Source organism: Erithacus rubecula (assembly GCF_903797595.1).
Source record: "Erithacus rubecula genome assembly, chromosome: 10".
Lineage (NCBI taxonomy): Eukaryota > Metazoa > Chordata > Aves > Passeriformes > Muscicapidae > Erithacus > Erithacus rubecula.
The window spans coordinates 19,785,807-19,803,956 of NC_136662.1; the positions used below are offsets into that span (position 1 = coordinate 19,785,807).

The 18,150-nt window shown below is 41.9% G+C and overlaps 1 protein-coding gene across 1 annotated transcript in view; it reads right to left on the reverse strand.

Annotated features, from left to right (window-relative positions):
* The window catches only part of TRABD2B (TraB domain containing 2B), a 260,817-nt gene that overhangs the window by 84,288 nt on the left and 158,379 nt on the right, over positions 1 to 18,150 (reverse strand). The window contains exon 4 of the mRNA XM_079314550.1: positions 17,406 to 17,580. Coding sequence (XP_079170676.1) covers positions 17,406 to 17,580 — 175 coding nt within the window. The remainder of the gene's footprint in view (positions 1 to 17,405; positions 17,581 to 18,150) is intronic.

Genomic DNA, 18,150 nt, shown 5'->3' on the forward strand with positions numbered 1-18,150 from the left:
TCCACACAACCTCTGTTCCTTGCTGTTATTAATTAGCAGGACAGTTTTCAGCCCAGGGACTGCTGCCATGAGTGTTACCACAGCTATGAGCTAACACATTTGGAGACTCATAGTTAAATGAATTGCACATGCTACCTGGTAGTGCCATTATGGTCCGGGGCTTTTTACAGCTTTTTCTCCCTTTTATTTCCTCTTCTCAAGAACAGACTTTCTGGCAGTTGTAGACCGGTTGATAAAACCATGTGAAGTCTATTCATGAGGAGGAGTGCAGAAAGGCATCTTTTGTAAGTGCTTGCACAGTTGAGTACACAGTGTTATCTCTATCCATGTGCTGATTCACTTGTTTATCTGGGTTATCCCAGCCATAAAAATATCTGTGAAAACACAAGAATCTTGTGGTCATTTAAACAGCAGCATGAAAAACCTACTAGAGAGGGGATAGGACACATGGGTTCCCAAAGCACACAGTGTGTGCCAGCCCTCCTGAAGGCACTGAAAGTAATTCTGCAGATCTAAATAAACCCTAGCACATTGCAGCTGTTCTTCTGCAACACTGGGAAGCATCACCCCCAAATATCTTTCTGACGGGCAATGTTAAGGTCCCTGAAATTCATCCCACTGTCCTTTATGTTACAGTATTCAATAGAAAGAGTAAAAATCCCCACTCCTCTGCCCATGAGTTATTGTGCAATGTCTTGGAGGCAGAGCTCATAACATTCCTTTTATACATCCACCTCAGCTTAAACCTGTTCTTGGTGTTATCTGTGCAATGCAGGGAGGAGCAGTGTGAAAACAGCTGTGGGATAGGGTTGGGTGCAGCGGGATGAAGGCTTTCCTTCCCTGGCATCACAACCAGTTGTGCTGTGCATGCATGTGAGCCCTGGACAAAGCTAACTTTAGCCAACAGCCAAGTCTTCTCGGCCACACAGTTCACCCACCATATCAAAAGAGCAATCGGCTGAGAACACATTCTGCTGCACTATTTCAGCTGCATGCTTCAGCAGTCCTGACTGATCTTCCACCCAGGGGAAAAGGAAGGAAAAAAATGGAGTAAGAAATTCCTACAACATCTGAACTGAATATATAGCTGTTGGCAGCTTTTGGTTTTGTGTTTTACCCCGAGCTTTCACTGGCAAGAGACAGTAAATTCACAAGCTTTTTCCAAGGAACCCAAGAGAGGAGGGAGTCTGCTTGACAGAGTTATATCTCTGGCAAGGAGCAGTGCTGATAATCACTTTCACTGGAGATGCTGTAAAGTGGCTCATAACTAATTTCTTTTGTACAATAAATGCAGGACAATTAAATCCAGCACTCTTCGATACTGTGCACAGAACTGTGGGACAATCCATCACTGCCTGCTTATGCACAACAGCATAGAATGAACCCACCCAAAACAAAGAAGAAAAAGCAAATGTGCTTGGGTAAACTGTCTCATCACATTTTCCCACAGTCACAGTGATCCAAGGCTGTAACTAGACAGTTAACACAGTTCCTTGCCTTTTAAGACTCAGATTTTATTTTCCTGTGTGTTCATTTCCCTTTCTCACCCAGCAGGAAGAGATTTTGAACACAAGTGTGTTTGTATTTTATTAATACAAGATCTGTGCCCGTGCCATACTGGACTGGTAACCAGCCTCCTCCCTGCTGGTCCCCTTTTGAGACCCAATCAGGAATCTCCTTCGTTTCAGCCAAATTTTGGCAAAGCCTCCTTGTCTCGTCCTCCATATCCAGTGGAAGCAGATGAGGAGCTGAGAGCCTGTCTGGCCTGAGAATCCTCAACACTTAATTTTAGTAGAAAATATCATGAAAATCCAATTCTTTTTTTCCTGATCAGGGCAGCCAGCAAAGTGTGTTTTTCCTACAGATCCATGCTTGAAGAACGAGCTCCTTTTCCAATACCAAGGAAAGAGTGAGTTTCAGTTTATATCACAGCATTTTCCTGAATGGCAACATTACCAGAAGTTTTCTCCTCTTGCCAAAGCCACCTCCTTCCAAGTAGGAACATAACCACAGGAACTTCCACCTTCAATCAAAATTCCAGGGAAAGCAGCCTATGGGTTGCAGAGTTCCTAGCAGAGATGAGTAGAGCCAGGCTAGTACCTCTGATGGAAACTGGAACCAAGTTTCCTCCCTGACTACACCAAGTTTGAGGGCTCTCACCTCCCTGCTGTTCAATTCCCATCTTGTCATCACTGACCTCCCCTGAAGCTGCCCAGCACACTTTGGTACCCAGATCTGTGCAAGAAACCTCCCAAAATTAACACACGGTCCTTAACTACTTTTTGAGGGAATCACAGACTTTAACAAAAATCAGTCTAAGTCCAGGACAAAAGCTTGTCAAGACCTCAGCCAACATTGCCACAGGCAATGGTCTTCAAACAGATCTCAAACCTGATCTTTTCAAGTGAGATGTTTTTGTCAGATTCAAAGAGGAGAAATAAAGGATTCAGGGCCACACAAGGCTCTGTCACACAGGTCTGAAACCAGGCTGACAGGACACAATAACCTGGGGATGAAAAACAGTAATGGGAAACATACAGCATTCCTGCTTGCAAGCATTAAAAAAAGAGAAAAAAAGTTTATGCAAACATGTTTCAGTCTGCCTTGTTTGCAAGCTGTTGGCTTTGTGGTGTTTGCCATTCTTGAGATGCAATTAGCATCCTTTGGCTTCTTCATGCAGTGATTAAGATTAAGAACAAAATCAAAAAGAATAACAAATAGGACAAGAACTAATGAGCAATAAAAGCACATCCACAAGCCAGTATCTTTGTGTTCTGACTGATATTGAAGAATAATTGCTTTCCAACGAAGTGACATAATCAAACTCTCTTTATGGATGGCAAAGACCAAAAGAAGAAAAAATATTTTTTTTTAATGTTGATTCCTACACAAAATAAATTTTTCAAGATGTGTTTCCATGTCAGATCTATAAAAATGAAAAAAAAAAACATTTGAGAAAGTCAGATTTTGTTTAATTAAACATTTTACAGGAAGAAATTACTAAAGAAATGATTGAAACCATTTGGTATCCTCAAGTTGTGCAATATTTACACTGCATAAATATGGCAATTTCATTTTAACCTTGCTTCCAAAAACCATGATGCTTACAGGATCCTGCTGTCTCTTTCTGTCTATGTTTTTGTTTTTATGATCTCCCTTGAAATATTCTGAACCCACGGGCAAATTTCAAATCTATTAGACAGAAAAGCAGCTGTCTCCAAGAGAACCCTTTCTGATATATTTTATGAATACAGATGGCTGGATAGAGACTCACTGATCTCTCCAGTGGAAAGAAAAGTTGCAGAGTGAGACTTTTTAGGGACATCAGAGACCCATAAAGATAATACAAATGCCCTAATTAATAGAAATGACTCAGCTACAGTTCAAACCTTATTAGACTGCTGGGAATCCAAGCAAATTACCTAAATCCATAGGAAACCAGGCTTCATTAATGCTGCTCCTCACAGTAAGTGTTTGAGGAACAGAGGTCTCAGTCCAAGTGGCTCCATGTGAACCAAAGTTTAGATAGTTAATGCCCTCAGCCTGGGATCTCCCTTCATCTGTGCATCTGCTGCATCCACCCCAGCCAAGTCCTACCTGGGGCTTCTCCACCTGATGTGTGCCACCACCCTAACAAAGTGCAACCTTGGCAGTGTTGTAGGAAAGCTCTGAGTCCTCATGGCAGTACAGCAGCCCTTATTTAATGCCATTTATTAGGAATGTCCTGCAAACTGTGCTTTAAAAGAAATGTTCAAGGCAAAACTGAGGGATTTCCTGAAAGGGGAAAAACAGATTCCTCCGGCCATCTTCAGCCTTCAGTAAAACCCAACTTACACAAGTAAAAGCCACTCATTCATTATTTGACTTTTTACTATTTTATGTTCTAGTTCTTTGTTTCTCATGCCCACACTTAATACTGAAGGAGTTAAAAATTAGTACTTGTGGCTCATGGCTTGAAGTTCACAGTTAAACATATGGTGTTAGGGTCTAGAAAAGAACAGGATGAAATTCCAGGAGACCAAACCAATTAATCTAAGAGTCTCTTCTGGCATTAGAAGTTTTGAGGCTATCTCTTGAGGGTTTTTAATTGATTGTTTCAATTTTTCAAATACTTAAAACCATCTAAAATATCATTAATTTTTCTCCTCTTACTAAATAAAAAAGCAAGTGAATATACGAACAAGGAAATTAATCCTGGATTCTACTAAAATATCAAGAGGAATTTTACCAAATGTCACTCTCCTCAGGCTGCATGTATTTATTCAAACCATTCCAGTTAACAGCAGACTGAGGGGGTAACTTTCAGGCGAGGAGTTTTGCAAATATTTTAAGTAGAGTTTTAATTGACCCAGTTTGACATTAAAAGCACTTTTTAAACTCTTGATATTGTTAGCCATTTAGGATAAGTGGCAATAAATACAGATTAATTGTAGCAGATGAAATGAAATCTGGGGGCTGCGGCAGGCTGGTGAAAAGGCCCTTTGTGAGGCAGGGAGGTGGAGGATCAGCACTGGGGTTGGGCTGACAGAATCCCCCATCAGGCTCAGCCAGCCTTTGGGTAGCTCACGCTGCGACCAACTGCAAAGACAACAAACTTTGGGCAAAGGCAAGAGGGGTGATTGGCAGGGCTGAAGGAAAACAAAAGCGCCAGGACCGAGGGCTCCCTTTGGATGGGAGCGCTGTGCAGAGCAGGACGTGAAGCAAAGCCGAAGCAAAGCCAACACTGGGGCTTTTATTGTGTGGGAGATGATTGAACTGGGAATGTAAATTCAGGAAGACAACTTCTAAGATGCTGGTGTTTTGGAGAAATGCTGTGTAAACACTACAGACCTGGTGAGTGACCCCACAGGGGAGAATTTCTGGTGAGTCTCTCCATAATGCTAAAATAACAAAACAGAAAACCCACCCACACACCTTCTTATTTGCCTCTAAGTCTTGCATGCAAAAAACCAAGAGATATCAGAAGGCTTTTCCAAAGGGTCTGCAGGTCTGAAACACTCCTCACTGACAACACTTATATGGATTTGGCCTGGCTCTAAGATAACAGTGAAAGATCAGACATATGGGATGTCAAAATTTTTATTTTTTTTTTGTTTCAGCTGTTTGTTGCTTCTTCCCTTGCAAAAGGAAGATGAACAGAATGACAGCCTGCTCTCCTGTCTGCAGTTCTGTCTCCAGACAGACCAGGCTGTGAATGACTGTGCTGGCAGTGAATGACTGTGCTGGCACTGAAGTGGCTTTTGTTCCCTCAAGCCAAGAGGAGATGAAAGATGGAAACTCTTTAACACTTCTACATGTCCAAATCCATCTCTTCCACACAACCACAGAGATGGAGAGTTTGGTCTGAGCACTGGGGCTCACAGGGACATCTGCACAGTGGACAAAATGTCTGGTGAACCTTGAGCTCAAATCATACCACATGACAGGATGGGAAAGCTGCACATGGTTGGGTGATACAGCTCCTTCTCCCACCCCAAAGAAACCCAGCCCTGGATGAGTTTTCCAGAGCTGGTGGCAGAGGACTTCCTTCTTTCCTTGACACCACACCAAGATGCTCTCCAAGGCGTGACAGAAAGCAATCCTGCATCACTCTTCTTGCAGATTTGCCTCAGGACTAACAATGCTCTACCATTGGCAGCAATGCAAAACATGCTCAGGGACCAGCTTGCTCAAGGTCAGGTGGAGGTAAGGACAGAACACCCTGAATTCCTGACTCCTGCTCTCAGGGTTCAACAAATCCCACTCATCTGAAAGTCAGGCATCTGCTGAGGCCAGTTTTTATGTTTCCTCTGTGGTCAGTGGAAAGAGATCTCCAGTGGGCAATTCCTTCCATCTTAAAATATGCATCTGAGGTAAGTGGGAGGATTTGTCCTCTGAGAGTTTCAAAGGAACTGATGGTCCTATACAGAACACACACACACTGAACTTTCAGACACCTAGAGTTCGAGAGGGAGAGTCCCACCCCAACTGTTACCAAGACACTAAATACATAATTTTTAATCTCAAGCAAAAAAGAAATGAGTAAAATTAAGCACTAACCCTGGCTTGGCTTTTTTGATCCCCATCTGTATTTTTCTTTGGAAAGGTTTCAAGTAACTCTCCTCATCACAATGTTTTCAGAGCATCTTCTCCAACTAGGTGACAACTATCCCCTTGTCTGATAAGCTGAAGTTGCAAACCCCTTTCCTCCTGGTCATGCTTTACTCTTTCCTTTGTTTCTTAGTTTTGCTCCCCACTGCCAGTGAGCTGCTCCAACTCTCAAGGGAATGACCTTGGTTCTGGGGAAAGTGTTCCTGAGCTCTGCACACAGGAATGCTGCCCCAGGCTGCCTCTTGGACTCACAGGAGTTTCTGATGCTCTTTTCACCCCTTGTCCACTTAAGAACATTTTTGGGCATGGTTGATGGCACACTTGGCCAATTAGCAGTAGTGAGGCTGCACAGTTTGAGTGCCCACGACTCATTAGGTTTATAGAGTCCTGGAGCCATGCCTCGGTCACATTTATTAACTTGCTCCCTGCTACTGCTCTGGCCTTGAGAATGAACACCTCATTAGAAGGTAGCCCAAAGGTAATGTGGCTCCTCAGATTTCTAAATAATAACTATTTGCTGTAAACATCATCATTACATTTAAACCATGCTATGTCTGATCTATTTACTACACACCAAACCCTCCACTGTGCAGAGGAACTAGAAAAATGCTGTTGTCTATGGGGACATGGCTCACCTCCCTCTCCCATTGGGAATTTCTGAGCACTAATAAAAGTTGAGCTCATGCTGTGCCCTTTCAGTGGACACACACTATGAATGTCTTTTTCTTCTATCCAATCACTTATTTTCATGAAGCATGCAAGAACTTATTATCTTGGAGACTCAGCCATCTGTCAGGTTTGGTTATAATCAGCCAACTGATGAAAAATTTACGAGGGTGAAGGACATAGTTTCACACACACACCTATATACACACACACACACATACTCACAAACACTGCCGTGGCCTAAGCCTCATTTCCTTAGGAAACCAGATTAAAAATAGCATTGATGTCAATAATAAAGTCTTTATTTCTTTGGCAGATCTCTGTTCCTTTTAAACCAATCCTCCCAGTGAGAGGTACTGCAGAATTTTCAACTGGAACCAGACCAGATTGCTAAGTGATAAGAACCTCACAGCAGTTTCACTGTACCTCAAACACCTCAAGGAAAAACACAAAATGAATGTGAATTCTGTATAAATACTGAAAACTGGTGCTGAATTTCATACCAAGTTAACCCAGTGGTGGCATTTGATTTTTCTCTCCATTTACCTTCAGCGTATAAATACTATTTTAAAAAAGTTTGCAAACCTCAGTATTTAAGGTATTTCCCATAATAAAGTACAGAAAAATACTAAAAAAGACTTAAGTTATTAATTCAAATACAAGTCACATAGGCTTCAGTCCTCCAACATTATTCCAGGAAAATGATGGGAGATTTCACTTTTCTGACAAAGAGTTCCAAAGCTGAACTCCACCAAAATGTTGTGTTTAGATTAAAAAGGTGTTTGTAAGTTCTCTGGCAGAGTAATTGTCAGACAATTAGCAAAATTTTAACCAAATCAAAGCATTTGGTAGGTCTCATTTTTTATCTCTTGCAAACTGGAAGTTCCATGGTAGATTGATCTGGCTTTTTGTGTATTCACTACCTCTTCATTCCTACTTCCTGCCTGGAGGTTGACTGGGAGCAAAGCCTGGTAGTTCTGAAATCATATTTTGCCATATTTCAGTTCACAACTCTTTAGCAAACTTTTCTAGGAAGAAGGGCTTGTCTACCTGCAAGTCAGTCCATTTTTGCAAAGAACTACCATATTTTCCAGTTTCATGAGCAATCTCTTCAAAAACCAATTTGAAACAGCAGTGCTTTTCCACAGATTGAAGTTTCTTCTCACTCCCCATCAGTCCAGTCCAGATTCAGGGTTTCTACTGAAGAGAGCAGAAAGGGAGCTGAGATTCAGGCACGAACCCGAACGTTTTCCAGTTTCAGATGGCAGCTCAGCTATTGGACTTGGGCTTGAGCCCAGTTTCAGTTGCCACCAGAGCACTTTGTCCAAGAGACCTCTGTTGCTTTCTGCAGGCCTCTATAAAATGCCTGAACAGTGGCAGAGTTTGTGTTTTGAATGTCTAAGAGAGGTGAATAACTGAAGTTTACGACATCTCGTCTTGCCGGCTGGAGCTTTAATTATTTCCCTTATGCCCCTTTAAGTAATTCTACCTTCAATTTACATTTCTGATGTTTAAATATTGTTTTTGGGCAGAGGTATACTGTGCATACATTTTCTTTTCCTTGACACATCTCTTCTGATCTATCAGAGAAAATAACAATGGAACTGGGATTTAATAGGCTTATAAAGAGGGTATTGATGTGAAAGTAGCAGCCTAGATTAAAGACCTGGAATGACAAATAAATAATGTCTCATCCAGGTGCACATGCCAGTCACCTTGCTGTCAGCTGCAGAGCTACCATTAATTCCGTGAGAATAGGATCTGATCCCAAATCCATAAATCCTTTCTCAGCAAGTTTTCTCTGATGATATTCCTGGCACAACCATGACTGAGAAAACCTGAAACTCTCACAAGAACGCCCAGTTTAATGAGATTTCCAGTCCCAGTTTCCATACCAGTAAAAATCCTCAAGAAATCCACATAAATTACAGCCAGGCTTTCTAAAGCTTTCAGCTTCAAATTCACTTTTGCAAAACAACTGACTCCAGCCAACAGTTGTGCCCTGCCTTTCCAAGGCACCAAGACTACCACTGGTTCTTCTCCATATGCAGTCCTCCTGCACTTGGCTCTGAAACCGGTCAGAAATGGCGTGAACCTCCAAGAGACCAACACCACAAGCAGTACAAACTGGTTCCTTAATGTCTGGCTTTACTAAATTCCCTTTCCAGCTTCTGCTCCAACAGCTGGAGGCTCCAGGAGTGGAGCTGCAGGGAATTCAGCTATGGTGGTCCAGGATGCCTTGGGACATCCCTGCTCCTCCTCCGGAGTACGCACCCAGGCAGGAGGGGCAGAAGAAAGGAACGTGAACTCAGGCCAACCCCATCAACTTGCATTAATTTGAAACACCACTGAAGGATCTTTGCTTGCACTCCAGGCTCTGAATTCAAGAAAGAGGAGTAACCAGATTTCCTTCTGCTCTGCAACAACACCAGACAGCAGGGGGACTAGAAGTACACTTGGGTGCAGAGATTTTTTCATCAGTGCAGGCAGCACACAAAGATATCTTAGCTGTGACAAGATCTTTGGATCCTTTGCAATCTGCCTGCCTTTCACAGGAGCATCTCAGAGAAACCTCAGTGCTAGAGGAAGGTTGCCAGTCCTTGGGTTCACCTCACTGCTCTCATAAAATCTTCCCAACAGCACTGTTAGAGCTGGATGGGAATTTTCAGCTGAGTTTTGGGATGGGAAGTGATGAATTGTCTGGCATCCATATATTGATTTCAACACTCCCATTATGAAATCTAGAGTTATATGGGAGCTCTGCCTGGTCTCCTGAGAGCTTACAGGGTGGCCTGTGGATCCACAGCAAGCTCTTGCATGTGTGTGTGGGGGTGAAGAAGTATTTCATCCCATGCTTAAGCCCATTCCTGTTCAGCAGAGTGCTTAAGCCTCTCATGCTTCTTCAATTCTGAAGAGAAAATTTCCCGAATTATGTCTACATATTTTACATCTCAGATGTTGAAGAGAAATACAGTAAGGACATAGCCAAAATCCCTCTATTATAGGGCAGGAGGGGCCGATAGAGTTTTCTTTCCTTTGTGAACAGAGAGGCAGAATTAGGCTTATACAGTAGAACTTGGCACAAGCATAATAATAAATATTATATGAAAATGTCAGGGACCCAAAGATGCTGACATTAATGTATGTGCTTCTTTAAACCCAAATCCTACAGTGTACAGGCAACTTTCTCCATTCATCATGGGCAAAATTACACCAGAGGTAGTGATTGTACACCAAGTTTGCAAGGCCCATTTTAGTTGCTTTCAGCATTTCTTTGAATATCTGCAACTGGCAAACAAATACCTGGATTGGGGTTGCACATACTTTCAGTGGGGCAATAGTGAAAGCAAAGGTGGGCAGTGGCCAGGCAAGACTCCCTGCTGAGCACAATTAATTCTCCATCAGATCACCAAACACAGTCCAGGGCTTGTCCAGCTTACCTCAACAGTTTAGGAGATGACATATGACATACCAGGGGAAAAAAACAAATTGCAAACTCAAATACTGGAGTCTTTTCTTTCACCTCTGGTGTGTCTTGCCTTCCTTGGTTGGTACAGGTGACGGAGGTCTCAAGACAGCTCTCACCATTGCACAGGCTATGCTTTGTTTCTACAAGTAATATCTTGCTATCTTGCTATACAACAGGAGTTTGTCAAAACAGAATTACAGGCATCAGCCTTCAGAACAGAAGTTCCCTTTTCACAAAAGGGTGGTGCAAGCAGGTTTATTTTGGCCTCCCTAACCGAGGTGCTCTTTGCCGATTTAAGCTTCAGGTGAAAAGCAAATATTCAGGGACTTCAAAATCCCTGTATTATACAAGATCAATGTACATTAAAAAAGCTCCCTTGATTTTTTTTTTTAAGGCTGCAGGATGGATTTGCACTTGGAACAAGCTTTTTCCCTAGTGGAGTATCTCCTGATTTACAACAGAATGTCTGAAAAGAGAATCAGGCACTGCCTGTTTAATGAAGACTTTTAAATGAATCAGTTGCATGGTTTTGGTCAAAATTAGCATGCAAGTCTATTTCTAAAAGCAAAGTGATACTTTGCCTTAAAAACTAATAGTAAAAGAAGTTCGTACACAAAAACAGGCTGACCTCACTACAAGCATCTGGATGCCCAAATAAACATGAGCAGAGGGAATTCTAGCATCTGCAAACTGTTAATTCACCCTTTTCTTCTCTTTTGTAGGCTGGCCAAGTTCAATCTCCTGGTCGCCAACTTCTTGCTCCACTGAGACAACCCCGCTGATGAACTGTGCTGGTGATGTCAGTAGCACCACTAATCAGCATTGGATCAGGACGCCTGACCTGGGGGATAAAGTCTCTTTATATTCCAGCCTGCAAGTGCTTTCTTTTTTCATTTTTCCCCCCTTTTTTTTTTCCTTTTGTGTTCCACACAGGATCTGAGATGACGAGTGAAAATCGTGGAGCTCCACAACCCTGGTGGAGAGAGGACTGGACTTCCAATGAGTTGGTTCTCAGTGACACAACAGTGGTGTTGGTGCCTCATTTGCACTCAGTGCTGCCTCAGTTGGGAGTGCAAAGCAGCTATTTGCATACCCAACATCTGTAAATTCCCATTCCTCAGTGTGCAGTTGGACAGAGACCTCAAGGCACTTCCCACCCAAAAAAAACTTCCAAGTAACATATGTGAACCCCAGTGCCAGATCCCATGGCAGGTGCTAATGGCTTTCACAAAGGCTCTCAGGATTTTAATTAGCTGAGTTTCAGTTGCTCATAGTATCCATCGCTTCCTTTCCTTTTCCAAACTACTGAGTAGAAATATCCAACAAAATCCCACTGCCACCTCTCCTCTGGCCCCTTCCCGAAAACTGAACATCCATAATGTTCCAGCTCACATGTGGCCAGCTCACTACCTGTTGATGAAGCATGTTTGAGCTACATCATCTGGATATCCCCTCAGGCATGCTTTAGTTTCCAGAGAAAAATACAAACATCTCAGTGGTGACCACAGTATCCACCACTGCAGACTTGAGTCACCTTGGAGACATCCATAACTCCTGCTCATTGCAGAAGGTAAAGGGTGAGGTGCTCCTGTCTTTGATACACCAAATATCTAAAATGATGTGTGCTGAAATTCCCTTGGAAATCCTCTGCAGAGAGGACAAAAGGGAAAGAGCTGACGACTACAAGATGGAGATTTCATATCCTTGTTGTGTTCTTGAAACAGCCTCATCCCATAGAAAAGTTGACAATTCTCTCTTTCCCTACTCAAAACAGAGTGCAAGGAACTTCTGAGCCCCATTAAGAAGAACCACCAGAGAACATTTACTTTGGAAGCATGTTACTGCTGTTTGAGAGCTTGGACTGGATGACCTCTAAAGGTTTCTTACAACCCAAACTATTCAATGGTTCCTGCTAATAATCTAATTTATGATGATCAGAATCATTCCTGATGATGCTGCCCATCCAGTGATGACTGACAGAACTCTGAAGGACGGGCAGGGAATTCACCTGTTCTGAATCTGAAATAATCAAATTCTGCTTCTGCTACTCTGTGATGGACTCTTCTGCTTTCAGGGGACTGGTGGGATGGTTTAACATGCGCTTTCCTCTACCCCAGAATAGTGGTCCAGAGACAATTTGCTTTCCCTCTTGCCATGGGAGATGCTATGGAACTTGCATTTCAATTCTGTCTCAGTAAAAGAATACTCTCAATGATATATTTATTATTTTAACAAACAAAACCCACTGCCTTAAAGCCTACTGATTTGGCTGCTAATAAACATTGTGAACTGGAGCAGCATCTGAATTTCTGAAGCAGTAAATCCAACTCGCAGCTACAAAACTGACAGCTCTCATAAAAGAAAGAAAGAAAAAAAAAAAACAAGTAAAACATCCTAAGGAAATTATCGTTCAAATTAACTGCAGACATAAATTTATCCATCTGTTATCATAAGTGTTACTTGAAAATTATTTGCCCATAAAAATGAAATAAACCAGAGTGTTTTTTTTCTTAAACATTGACTTCATGTGTATGGTCTTAGCTGCCAAAATATTAACTCTTTTTAACAGCCCGTGTGCTCTTGGCAGTGTGTCTCTTTCCAGACTGTAAATGGACCTTTATAAATTGTCTGTATAAATGATGTCTAAGGCACTTCACTGTTATTACAGATCAATAATTCCAAGTAAACCATCATGATTTTCAAAACACAAAACCCAAGCAAATGCCCAAATTTTACTTAGAAGTTCTCTATTTACTACTCATTCAAAGGGAAAAGTTACCCTGCCCATTACATGAAAAATATCATTTAACTGCCCAAACAACAACTGCTGTCTCATTCCTAGGGTGCAGTTACTGTGAATACAAGTATGGTAAAATTTTCACATTAAATCTGAACATGGCAAACGCTGGCAGGAGTGGAACAAAGTCTACAGAACTGGGTACAGAGCTGGGTCTCTTTCACCCAGGGCCTGTATTTTTCTTGGAGAAGAGAAAGAAATGAAAGTAGAAAGAATAAATGGCTGTTTTCACTTCTACGTGTTTTATAAAGGAATAAATTAAAAGTCTGAATTACTCCAACACATTTAAATAGTAAGTAAAGTCATGGAAGACAGAAAAGGCAGAAATCTATTGAAAAGTCTATTTTTTGTTTTTAAGAATGACAGAAGACTAAAAAGTTCCTTTCAGAATTATGTAATTTTTTTCTGTTGTTGTTGTTTTAATACTTTTGACTGGAACAAAACCCCCCATCTTTCAACAGCATAATAAAACTTTGCTTGACTTTATGAAAAATTGTTTTATCTCAGTTTGCTTGGATATTCAAATGCCTGTCCCCTGCCCTCTCCTTTGTCCCCAGGATTTGTCTGCTGGATGTTCCACAGCCTCGTGCTGTTAAAGGCCAGACTCAGAACCAGCTCTCCTGTGATGCACCACAAGGTCTCTGCAGCACAGCTCTAAGTGGCACACAGTGAAACTTTTAGTGGGAATCCCAGTTTACAGGAGAGCAATGACAGCCAAGCACCTGGGATTTTGATTGACATCTGCAAAAATGGATTTGTTTTTCAGAAGAAATCACAAAATTCTGTTTTCCACAAATGCCCAAAAACTATCAGCTGAAAGATTTTGATTAGACTTCTTATTAACAGGAAGGCAGGATGAAGAAGGGAGAAAATCTAGGTATAAAATAGGTAACAGACAGCCTGTAAATATGCAACTAAATTAATCTGCCTGCTGTATTCCAATCAGTTCAATGGCCACATCTTCCACCTGAGAGCTGAGTGGTGACCTGGCCTCCAGATCTGCTGGGACCAGGGTGTGGAATCTGTCCCTACAGGAAGATTATTTAGATCTGGTCAGAGGGGTTGTCACATCTCCCTCCACTTGGGTGAGCTATGTTTTTTCTGATGTAAAGTGCATTTTTTGTTATAGGGACAGGTCTTTACACTCTGCCATGCTTCAGCCCAGGAGGGATTTCTGGCCACACCACTTTCTGCTGACAGACATCTGCATCCTCCAGCTCAGTGGCACCAGCTCCTGCACCACCAGGCTGCCAGGATATCATAATCTTGTTTTTATTCTGAAGCCACTCACTGGATTGTTTGGGGTTTTTTGTGCTTTTTTTGGTTCTACAGCCAGAGCAGGATACACTGAGCCAAACCTGACTACAGTCTGCAAAGTCACCTGTGTGGCGCCTTCTGCTTTAGTCAAGCTTATTGTACAAACTCATTATTAGATGCTACAGAACTACCTATCCATGGCACTGTAATCTTAAAATAAGCTGAGGATGATGCCCCAAGAGAGCAACCTCAGTTGCTCAGACCCTCAGTTGCTGCATGCAGCAGGCAAAATCCAGGTAAAACTTCCTGAAGGAGCACCCCCAAGGTATAGCTCCCTGCAGGAGATCACCAGAGGAACAGAGGAACTCCTCTGCCTCAGGAGGGCTGTTTGCTGGGAGAGATCCCATTTCCCAGCCCCTTGGCTCCATTATACCTGGGAGTAACAGGATACCTCTGAGTCCAGGGCAATCATCCTGCAGGGCTTGGGGCTCCCTCCTGGAGCAGCCCTGGTTTGTAAAACTGCATTTGTTGAAGTGTTTCCAAGGTACTTTTCTCATAACAGGCTTATTTTCTTACTTAGGAAAATACTTATTTCCCTAATTTTATTTGGCAGCACAGTTTTATCTGATTCTTGCCTTCCCAGAAACTATGATGGTGATTATGAAATTCGGAAAACAATTCATAATACACATATATAATTTAATTACTATTCATTCATTAGTTCCAATATCTTCAGAATTAAGGGATTAATGCAGAGATCACGCTTGGCACAAAGGGCAATATCTTCCAAAGCACATTGTCCAGAATATTTTTTCCAAATTATTTCCCCTTCATCATGCTAGCCTGAGAGATGCAGAACCTTAAATTGCACTGGGAGCAAATAAACTCCCACAGACTCTGTCATGCTTATCCCTAACTAAAAGTGCATTCCTAAAATTTTGTACTTCAGAATTCATGAGAGTATGTGAAAGCCTCAACTTTCATCAAAAACATCCTTTACTTTTATAAAAGGGAAAACCAAACCCTCAAAGTTTTACAAAAAAATTTGAATTCATGACCAAGCACATACCAAAGAAATCACTCAAAATTTAAGAACTAGATATAAGGATGCAAAATAAAAGATTTATCAGTAAAACCCACTCTTCTAATTTAGTGAATGGGGGAAAAGAGGAAACAAAAACCCTTCAGGAAAAAAACTGCATTTAAATCGTAAGAGAAAATGAACTTGCCTGCACTTTGGTCACATAAAAATTTTAGCATTGAAAAAAATTTAATAATTTTCTTAGTGTTTGCTACATGAAGAAAAAAAGAAGAAAGCAGGAATTAATTGTACTTAAAGTAGGGATAGCCTGCAGGGATGGCCCAATTTGGTGAGAAAAGCCAAAGGGATGCTGGAACAAAGAATCCAAAACAAAAAGCTTTCCTCAGCATCTCCCACATCCCAGTTTTCAATAAATCCAGCTGCATGTTCTGTTCTGTCCTTCCACGCTCAGTGCTGGGGAAACAAAACAACCCAGCAACAAAGGCAGCTTTCAACATCACCAGAAATGAGACTTGCTCTTTATGAGCCAGCCTTCCCAAGGGATGCTCCCTGGGACTTTCAGGTAGGTGCTCTCTGATGGGGACAGGGAAAACAAGATCCAACCTCCCAGAAGTTAAAAGTGCCTTTCTAAAAACGCAGCATGGAATTAGTATCCATTTACTTAATTTCATTTCTGTTATTAGCACAAATTTCACTTCTGTTATTAGCACAAAGAGCAGCATTGAGTTAGATCCATGACCCACCTAGTTCATTGTCTGTTCCTGATGCCCTGGAAAAATATGTAGAGCATGACAAGTAGACAGGGATGACCAGTTTATCCTCTCAGCTCCATTTATGTACTGGTTAAAGGATTTCCAAAACTGGAAGCTGTTATCTAAGCCATCGTGTTTGATAATCTCCGATAAACTTGCTCCTTGGGTTAGACAGGCTGGTTTTTATGAATGCCTGTCCAATTATGAGCCATCATGATATATTTTCCTACTGTAAAAACAGTTAAGCAGAACTCCTGGGCCAGAAATATCAGCCAAGCCTGAGATTAAATAAGCTTGGGAAAATTCAGCCCGGATACACTCAAAAAATAAATACATCAAAATGCACGTGTCTCTGCTAAAACCCACAGTCTTTAATCAAAATTCCCACTGAAGTGAGTAGCGAAAGGTGAGTTGTTGCCAAAGTTCATAGTGAGAGCCATGGGATGAGAAGCAAAGTTCTGTCAAAAATGAGAAATTGCCAAGGAGAGGGAGCAGGAGGAGCATATTGGTTCTCAACACAGCAATCTCAGGCTGCCTTGAAGTCAAGGGAGCTCAAAGAGAAACTTAAGCTAGTGCTCAGGATTCTGCTGAGCTGGGCCTGAATGGTTATTATTTATACTCTTATCACACAGAAATGTGAATTCCATTGGAAAAGGGAAAAGAAATAAAAAAGAAAAGACAGTAGCACGTACTGTCGCAGGCTCACAGAAGTACTGCAGACATCTTTGTTCTGCAGAATTCAGGAGTGCACTTAAACAGGAAGAGGGACACTCTGGATTTGTTACTTAAGGGTTTAAAATGCTGGTATTTAGCTACACACACAACTCATGCACTTGTGCAAAGCCCCAAACCAGCCAGTCAGCACAGACACACCACCAAAGCAGCTCAGTCACCCATTGAGAAGGTTTCACTGCAGCAACCCCAGAAGGTTTGAAATCCTGGGGCAGCCACACACATGTGCTTCTGCCACCAAGGAGTTTGTGCTCTGCCACTCACTGCCACCAGCACCTGGGCTGGCAAATTCAGAGGCACCTGAACCATTTTCTACACCTGTGGCCAGGTAGCCCCCAGGTCTGGGAAGGGAACAAACACAACAGCATGAAAAGTGCTTACAGCTAGATATATGTGCAAAGTAAGTGCAGTCTGGTTGGACCTAGACCCATCTCCTACAACTCACTCCATTTTAGAAGCAAGTCTGGACAAACAAAAGCCTTTCTGCTTCAAAGGGAAGTCTCGTAAGAAATCTTCCTGCAGGCTCAGAGACCTGAAGCATTCCAAACATTTCCCTTCCAATCATGGTACCAGAGCAAAACAGAAAAAATCATTCCATACCTGCTCCAAAGGCAAAGAAGAAGCTCTTGTCTCTGTTCTCCCTTAAAAGTGACATCACTCTTCTTCCCATCCTCTCATTCCTCTTGTAGATGAGCTCCTGTCTGAAATAGCTGTCTATTTCCTGAGCTGTCACCTGCTCGTGGGGTGGGAGTGTTGTGTTGATGAAATTTGGGACCTGAAACAGAGAGAGAGGCCATAGCCCAAGTGGTGTTAGTTAAGGAACTCACCAAACACTGCAAGTTTTAATCCAGCCTTCTTCAGGCCACCTGAGCACCACTATCACACAAAAATCAGCACAGGATCAGAGCATGGGAAGCCGATAGTTGCAAAAAACCACAAACAAACAAACAAACAAACAAACAAACAAAAAAGGAAAGAAATTTCCAATGAATATACTTTCTTTTAAAAAGTGAAACTAGTCTTTTACTTAAGGAAACTAGTCAATTTTGATTTTTCTCTCTCCCTTCATCAAAATGTAGTTTCAGGTGTAACATTTGGGTGAGTTACTTGGACCTTTATTCTCTGCTTGTTAAAAAAAAAAAAAAAATCATTGGCTGTTTAATACCAAATTCCTGTGATCTGTTCTGAGCTGAGGTCACCATGAACTAAGTAAGGACTGTAAGATTTGGCTTGTATATGTGGCTTTTTAAGAACCTAACAATTTAAAAGGAGGACAGGATAGCACATGCACAGGAAGATGTACAAATCTTATCCTTACGTGCTATTAGGTCTCACCAGAGAAAAC